General features: G+C 43.3%; 1 protein-coding gene across 1 annotated transcript; it reads right to left on the bottom strand.

Annotated features, from left to right (window-relative positions):
* Positions 1–2,552: 2,552 nt before the first annotated feature.
* LOC114793881 (serine/threonine-protein kinase 4 homolog A-like) lies at positions 2,553–8,684 on the bottom strand. Its single transcript, XM_028986028.1, has 14 exons — positions 8,487–8,684; positions 7,320–7,465; positions 6,986–7,134; positions 6,842–6,906; positions 6,711–6,766; positions 6,528–6,618; positions 6,362–6,434; positions 6,064–6,195; positions 5,862–5,924; positions 5,705–5,786; positions 5,109–5,490; positions 4,909–5,025; positions 4,471–4,648; positions 2,553–2,841 (listed from the first exon to the last, which is right to left on the bottom strand). The coding sequence occupies exons 2-14, from the start codon at positions 7,413–7,415 to the stop codon at positions 2,553–2,555; spliced, it is 1,773 nt and encodes a 590-aa protein (XP_028841861.1). The 5' UTR covers positions 7,416–7,465; positions 8,487–8,684.

Here is an 8,684-nt window from a genome sequence, read left to right as displayed (position 1 = left end):
CTCAGTTCATCTTTTCAATGTATACATGTTGGAGTGCAGTTTGTGCATAACAGGATTAAAAACTAAAATGTACAATGTAATCTGTGCCCATTTCCTCTCATTTTAAACATTGGCTTAAAAATTAAGTGTATAATAAAACTATACAGAAGAGTCACACTCTATAACTGCATACACTATAACGGTGTCATGGGACATGGCTTGGCAAGGAGAAACAGGATGTATTTGCTTGACTTTGTCAGGTACAGGTATATATATAGAATGAGTGTTCTGATTGCCAGTCGGTGCTCAGTCATTGTTTGTCAATGTGGCAACAACTCGGCTAACCTCAACTATCCTCATCTCCAGTCAGCCCAGTCCTTTCTCCTGCTTTCCTCAACCTTGTTAGCACTGCCCTTGGATGCAACCCTAACCATATACCCAGCTTGGGACCGGCACAAAGAACTATAGTCACATGTGTCCCCAGTGTTTGGGTTAGAATATACAATGAGAGCAAATAAGACCCCTTGTCGATCCAGTGGTGGCCTAGAGGTTAAGGAAGCAGCCCCTTAATCAGAAGGTTGCCGGTTCGAAAATTGTTCTGCCAAGGTGCCACTGACCAAATCACCATCCCCAGGCACTGCTCTCCGGGTGCCTGTCATGGCTGCCCACTGCTCACCAAGGGTGATGGGTTAAAGGCAGAGGACACATTTCATTGTGTCAACTTGTGCTGTACAGTGTAACACAATGACAAACACTTCACTTTCCTTAAAAAATGGCTAGCCGTACATAGTGGTACCTTTTTAAACCAGTGGGAAAAATCATACTAATGAAGCAGACTTGTGACCAGACTAAATGGTTAAATGCAGAGGACAAATTTCATTGTGTATATTGAGGCTGAGTGCTGTGTGGCACATATGACAATTAATCACTTTCAATGTACAAATAAACTCAGTTAGAGAATTTCCTTTGACATCTAAAATAATTACACATTCATTAAAGCATGCATGCAGTATCTTCATAATGACATCACAGAATAACCCAAATCAACATCACTGGTTTTGTTGTTGTGAAGGTCAATGGATTACTGCGGTCTGTCACAACTTTGAGCTTCTCACGTGATGAGGATAAACCATATTTTCAGTCACATAGGAGTGGCGCACAGGGCTTCAAAAGCATTAATCACCCTCATTCAACAAACCCCCTTCTTTCACCCATCTCTTTACTAATTACAGTTTGGACTATGCATTATTTAACAGTGGACTCTCTCTGAAGTGCAAAGTAGCACTAAACTATGTTCCCTTTTCTCCCTCAGCTGGTTGTAATGAAACACGGAAGCCGGAATATGACAGTAGTTAAAATGTGATCCAAGATCTCCATGAAGCAGTGATCTCAATGAAATAGACACTGCAGTGACCCTAATTTAGGACTCACCTCATACTAATACTCTAATACTGTCTTCTCCATTTCAACTAAGAATTTCCACACAATTTTCTTAATCAACATTTAACAGTTTGACAGTGAAGATCATCAACTGGTGAAGATAAAACTGGTCAAGAGAACAAACATGTCTTGAGCCACAACAGGAGCATTTTGAATGAAGTATGTAATGAATATTTGATGGCCCTTTGCTGATGCATAGCTAATTCAGGTCATTGCTGTCATATGTTTATTAGCCCTCATTTGAGCAGTTTGAGCAAAAATGTACTGTTCACACTAAAAGACACTATGGTGTGTTGTGGTGTCTGTCATGTCTCGGGGCTCAAGGGGGAAGATGGCGGAGAAACAGGACATCTTTAGAAAAATGAACAGAAATAAACAAGGCACATGGGCCAGAAAGGAAACACAAAAGGCAGGTGGCATGTGTAGCCAGGGAACCACCCCAGGGCGGCGGTGAGTAGATAATTCGGTACAACTGCGAGTGGCCAGACATAGCTGTAAACAATTAGATGGCAGCGTTTAAAGCAGGCATAGTCATGACCAGCTAAAAAAAGACTGCCAGGGTCCTGGAGTAGAGACGGTTTTATTTTTATTTCCTTTTTTTGATTGATGCTGTAAAGCTGCTGGGTTGTCAGCCATTGTTTTATGGATAATCATTTTACTATGTTCTAGACTTTATCGATTTATCCTTTTGAAGTCTTTAAGTACCTGGCCGAAGCACCAGTAATCCATAATCCATTATATAAGGAAGGTTTGGTTGTCAACCGATTGTACCATTTATTTTCATGTGTCTTGTGTAGAACAGATTATTTTGCATGGAATAATTTTATTTCGATTTGTCTTATTGTGTTTTTTTTTTTAATACTTCTCCTTTGTAACTCTGTTTTCGATATGTTAAATTGTAAATTGAACCTGACTATATTTAATTCATTTTGTTTGTTCTTAACGTGGTGTAGTGGTTTATGGGCTAAACGGAACCTGTAGCTAACTATAGGCTTATAGAGCTTAACATGATGGCACGGTTGCTACATACGTTACAATTAATCAGGAACAGCACTGAAACATAATCAAGACATGTAACGTCTGTCCACATTAATGTTGCAGCATCTGTTGAACAGAGTCCTGAGCAATCGAGCCTAAGTGGCTCCATCAGAGATTACTCTGGACTGCTTAACCAGGTACCGGCTGTGTTCCCTGCCTCTGCACATCCCTGCTGGATTCCCCAGGGCTCCTCCCTGTGTCTTGCAGGGAGGCAGTCCCGGAACCACAGGGTGGTGCCTTCTGGGATCATGCAGGTCCTGGAATGTCCGACTGGTTATCGACACACAGAGCAGTACCTTCTTGGAACGAGAGACATACAGGCTTGCTCCCTGCATGTCTCGACTGGAGTTTGGGGGCTTCTCTGGCCACTCCTTCCATCCCTGTCTGTGTTACATTTACATTACATTTACAGCATTTATCAGACGCCCTTATCCACAGCGATTTACAATCCGTAGTTACAGGGACAGTCCTCCTCTGGAGCAACTCAGGGTTAAGTGTCTTGCTCAGGGACACAATGGTAGTAAGTGGGATTTGAACCTGGGTCTTCTGGTTCATAGGCGAGTGTGTTACCCACTAGGCTACTACCACCCTGTAGGGCACATAATCTCATACAGTATGTCTCAATGGGCTTTGTTGTTATTTTTTACCTTTACAAAGGGTAAGTTGTAAAGGTAATTTAACCACAATGAGCAACGTTCTCCTTAAGGTACTTACACTTGAAAAGAGCCGTTTCCCGACATGTTTCGATTATGACGCCGCCTCTCCCGCTGCCTTATGGGATAGTGAGGTGTCCATCGAATGCCTACTACAGAATTCGGCTGGAAGTAGTAGGTCTGGGTACTTCTCGTCTACTTTTTTTGGAATACTATGAAAATTATTGACAATTGGAGCATGTTGAAAATATAGCATGTTAGCATGCTAACACTGAAAACGTTAACAAAATTTGCATGTTACCTCAAGGCATTCCTAATAAAGTGCAGTTAATAGCTCAGCCACGCCCACTTCGATTGCTTATAAAAATAATAGCACACCTCACACAATAAAGTACTAATTTTTTATATATAGCTTGCCAGTGTGCGTGCTTCAGTACAGCCCGCATTAAGTGGCAAAAAAGTGACTGAAATAAAAAATTATACATTTTTTTCACCCATTGACACTTTTTGTTTTTCCAAAATTTTGCATGATCTGTAAATCAAACAGAGACGAGCCATATGTCAAAACATCGGTCTTGGCAAGATCTATGAGATGACATAAACACGTCTTTGTATGTCTAACTATGTGGACAAAAAAAACTTCAAATTTTTGACTAGAATAATAAACACGCTCCGAAAACGCTTTTTGGGGAATTGTGCATGATCCTTAAATCCCACAGAGCAGAGCCATATATCAAACCATGTGGAACAAAAAGCCGCACAACCTAATATAAAATTTGTGTGTGTGCGCGCGCTGAACTGTGTCATTGCAAATTCTAAGAAACCTGTTTTTTTCACACTTTTAAACGTTTGGTCATGAATTGTTGGCGACCTGTAGTCCCCAACGAAGCAACCAATATGTCATTTTGTGCAGAGAGGTCAGGCCTTCGGCCTCGCCTCGACTCCCGGGTCGCTAGCTTAAATGTTTACCCTCAGGAGTCAAAAACGTTTTCCCAGCACAATAGTAAATGGTCTGTCATACTGACAGGCCCAAATAAGGAATTTAAAACCTTTTGTCGAGGGCAAACCATTTGGTTCCACCCTGGCCAGGATTTGAACCTGGTTTAATCACCGAGAAGGTGAGTGTGTTACCAAAATACACCACCAGGGTTTTGGTTTTGGTTTGCCAATTCATACTGGCTCACAGAACAACCAGTAGTTTGACTAAATTTAGCTGCCAAATTAACTTAATTACATGACAGATTTCAAATAATAAAAAAATAATTGATATTAGAAAAAATATTTGAAATCTGTTTTGAGTGTGGGAAACCGGAGTACCCGGAGAAAAACCCACGTGTACATGGGCAGTGCATGCACATACCTCTCAGTTGTCTGGTCCGGCTGAGTCCTGGTGGCCTTCAGGCCTGCCCTCGCTAAGCTGGTCACAACGGTGATGTTCCAGGCTGGGGTCTTCTGTTTGCACGACTTGGCTGTGGTGTAGGGGAGAGGCGGCCTGAGTGTCAAGGGCAGCTTGGCCAGGGTGTGGAGCTGTGACAGATCTTGATAAAATGGTCATTTATTTTAAAATCTCTGCTGATTCTGAAATATTCACATTAATTATGATGCATGCTAGGACGTAAAGATAAAAAATGTCTCTCTCTTATGTGTATATAACTGGACAGGGAAATAAGTGTGTTTCTCCTTCAGTCACAATTAAGAGCTCTGAATTTTTTTTCCACTGACAGACTGCAGCACAGTCCCTGTGTGTTTTGAGTCTGTTTATGGTTATTTGTACTGCTGAAGATATTTTAAGGCTCACCTAGTAGGTTGGTCTCTATTCTGAGTTCATTGGGCACGTCTATGGAGATGCAGAGCAAGTGCAGCACAGGGTTCTTCGCAGGCATTTGAAGAAGCGGGTCACTCCCCGGCGCAGACGCTGCAGAAGACGTTTTGGAGGTCGGGGGCGCTCTGTATAAACAGAAGCTGCTGGATAATCTGGAGATGGTTCCTCCGGACCACCAGATGGCTCCATTGATGGTAGGTGAAGCTGAGGATCCTCAAGCCACTGCAGGTGATCATCCTCATTCAAGTCCTGCAGCTCATAAGTATCTGCACAATCCAGACTGTCTTGAGGAGAACAGGAAAACTCTGTAGATTCTTCCCATCCTAGATCTTCAATGACTGCAGGGTCATGAGGCTCAGGAGCGGCTGGAAAGGTCCAGAGGTTGGGCTGTGGAGATCTGGGTGACTCCTCCCATCCCAGATCATCCTCCTCATGGAGCTGTGCAGATGACAGCTGGATGGAGTCTGAGAAGACCGCCTGTTCTTTCAGCTTCTTCTTGTTCTGCAGCAGCTCCATCATGAGACTCTGTGTCAAGCCGTCCTGAGTTACAAAGGCATGCTGCACACACAAGAACACACACAACAGAGGAGTGTCAGAAGTGTGTGGGGGATTCATAAAAATTAGGAATCATATAAATCCCATGTAGTGAAGATCACAGCTACTGGAGGGCTGGATTTGATTAGGACAGCATGGATATTCTGAGAAATTAACCCTTTCAGTTTCACAAAAGGAAACAAATGTCCCCAAATGTCTGTGTGTGTGTGTTACATACCAACAGCAGAGTCTCTGAATCTGGCCTTTCCACTGGGTTCTCGGTCAGGGAGAGCTTGACGAAACATTGGTAATCGTCAGACCTGAAGAAAGAAACTGTCAGTGTTTGTTTGCAATGAGGCTCATCAGTTCTCATGAAGGACAGAGGACAGACTCACCATTTCCCCGTCTCCTTCAGCTCCAGAGGCAGGAAGCTGCTGTCGGACAGACATGCTGGGAAACTGAAAACACACACAGAGAAATACATATATATTAGTACACAGTCATCCTCTACATATATCTCCCTGTGTGTGGCTGTCTGTGTGGCTGTCTGTGTGTTTGTGTGTGTGTGTGTGTGTGTGAGAAAGGGTTTTCATTTACTTCATAGAACCCAAATAAAAAAGTGGGTGCTCCGGTTCTCCCAGCTCCACAGCGGTGATGCCCAGAGACCAGATGTCACACAAATGGTCATAACCACCATTGTGTTCTGCAGCATAGACCTCTGGAGCAATCCTGTACACACAAACACACACAGAGTAAATCTAAAGATATTCCTGTTAGTCTTCTGCATGACCTCAAATATGAAGAAATGATCAAATGTCCACACAGTACACCTAATACGGAGAGTCTTCCTACACACACACACACACACACACACACACACACAAAGTGATCTTACCAATGTGTCGTCCCAACCACTGACTTCTGTCTCTCAGTGGAGTTGGAGACTTTAGCAGCGAGTCCAAAGTCAGCTGCAACAAGAGAAGAGACACATTTATGATGAGACATAGATCACAGGTCAGACACATAAGTCTGAGCGAACGGCGTTCTGGAGAGTTCCTCACTGATTTTCACGTCGCCCTTTTCTGTCAGCAGAATATTTCCACCTTTGATGTCCCTGTGGATGATGTTGGACCTGTGGAGATACTGCAGTGCCTGCAAACAGAAACACCATGTTAGAACAAAGTCTTTAGAAAATGAGCAGTGTGTGTATGTGAGTGTACGTGTCTGAGAGCGCGGGCGGTTACCTGGAGGGTCTCTCTGCACACAAAAGCAATCTCCTGCTCTGACAGGGGTCCAGTCTCTGTTAAAAACAAACACAGTGAACACACCATCTACACACATCTTAACAAAGATGTCATGTGACGCAGTTCGGTACCTTCATAGATATCTTGAAGTGAACCTCCTGCACAGAACTCCATTGCTATGTACAGCTTTTCCTCTCTACACAAGAAAAGAAAAGCCTTTAGTCACCATTCTCTGGGACAGCAGTTCTCATGTCACTGTTAATGGTCCTTCTTACCTCAGGGTGCTGGTGTGAACTGCCACAATGTTCTTGTGGTCACACTCTTTCAAGATATCCACTTCCTGCTGAACAAGGGTGAAGTCATCCTGCGACTCGATATTCTGCACCTTCACTGCAGAATATGCCCCAGTAGTGATGTTTCTGGCCTGAAATAAAGAAAAATAAAAAAGTCCAAAGAAATTCCACATCACCTGTCACCAGTGTCCACTCTCCACAAACACTGCAGCATCTTTGCCAGCTTCCACAAGAAATCCTCATCTGACCTTAAAACCAGTCAGCCACAAGGACACACAATTTAGCAGATGATGGCCAAGGTTCTGCTCTTATTTACCTCAAAAACATCTCCATATGAGCCTCTTCCAATGTGCTTCAGGAAACTGAATCCTCCAAAAGCAGCTGGAAGTGGAGTCTCTGGAACCACGTCCATCGTGGACCGCGTATGTTCCACCGTGGGCTTGATCTTGGTCGGCTGCTTCTCTGAAATGCCAAAATATCTCATTAGAGCCCTTTCTGATTGGACCAATTTCATATTCCTCTGCTACTTCTGACTTTCACCAAGATATGACATGTTGATCCAGGGGGAAAAAAGTTTGACACCTTAACACTCATAATATCTGACTATGAGATTATAAATGCATACATGCATGTCATTGAAAAAAAATACTATGCTCAAAATGCTCAAATGTGTCTGCTGTCTATCAAAAGTGAACAAAATTTGTAACTGTCTGTAAATCTCTGCCTCTATCTCTACTTGCCTGTATGATCATTTTGATGTATTTTTTGTCTAGATATTTCCCCCCTTCCTGAAACCCCCTTTCCCTATAAAGAGTTTATCTCTTTATAATATAAATGTATAAAATAATATAATTAAACACAACGATACTATTAGAAGACCAGTGAGTATAAAATCACCAACAGCAACATAAATTGCTTCTAGTCTTACAGGTTGGAGGCGGGTGTAACCATCACGGGCCAATCAGAGCCTAGCACCTGATCACGTGGTGCGTGCCTGCGTCACTTTCCCGCCCTTAGTGGTTTTTCCCGCGCATTTTTGGACAAAAACAATCAGTTGTAGATATGGCTAGAAATGGCTACAGTAAATACTGCCTGCACAGTTTGACACGAACGTGACCGATTTGTGTTTCGCTGCTGCACGATATCGTATTTAACACGATAATTCCGTCACTGCAGCATGCGGCGCTGCCACAAGGTGGCGATAAAGTGTTTTCTGTGTTCGTGGAGAATACAGCTCGTAACGCACCTGCTGGTGCCTGAAGCCAAAATAAAGCGTCAGTGTGGAACCCGACAGGTTTCTGCATCTGCCGACCTCTTTTCTTTTACACCGGAGCTTCGTTCCCCCCCTCACCAGACCTCCACAACTAGCAACACTGACTAGCACTGATGACGCAGCATTTTCACATTTTCTGAGTACATTTCTGTCTTTTTAAAAGCCCTTATGTAGAGTTAGCAGACACGCCGAGACATGTTCTCTCCTCACCTGATTATTCCCCGCGACGTGGGTAAATCCGGATGGGCCTGAATGTAGCTGAGATGCGTCGTCCAGTCGCTGTAGATGAATATCTTCCTGAATTGATGAAGGCTTCTCGATGCTGAGATGCTGTAGATGAAAATCTTCCAGAAGAGATGAAGGTTTGAAGATGCTGAGATGCTCCGCAGTAGCTCGCACGAACAACAC

The sequence above is a fragment of the Denticeps clupeoides genome, chromosome 7 (genome assembly GCF_900700375.1).
Source record: "Denticeps clupeoides chromosome 7, fDenClu1.1, whole genome shotgun sequence".
NCBI classification, from domain to species: Eukaryota; Metazoa; Chordata; class Actinopteri; order Clupeiformes; family Denticipitidae; genus Denticeps; species Denticeps clupeoides.
This window is presented reverse-complemented; position numbering and strand designations above follow the sequence as displayed.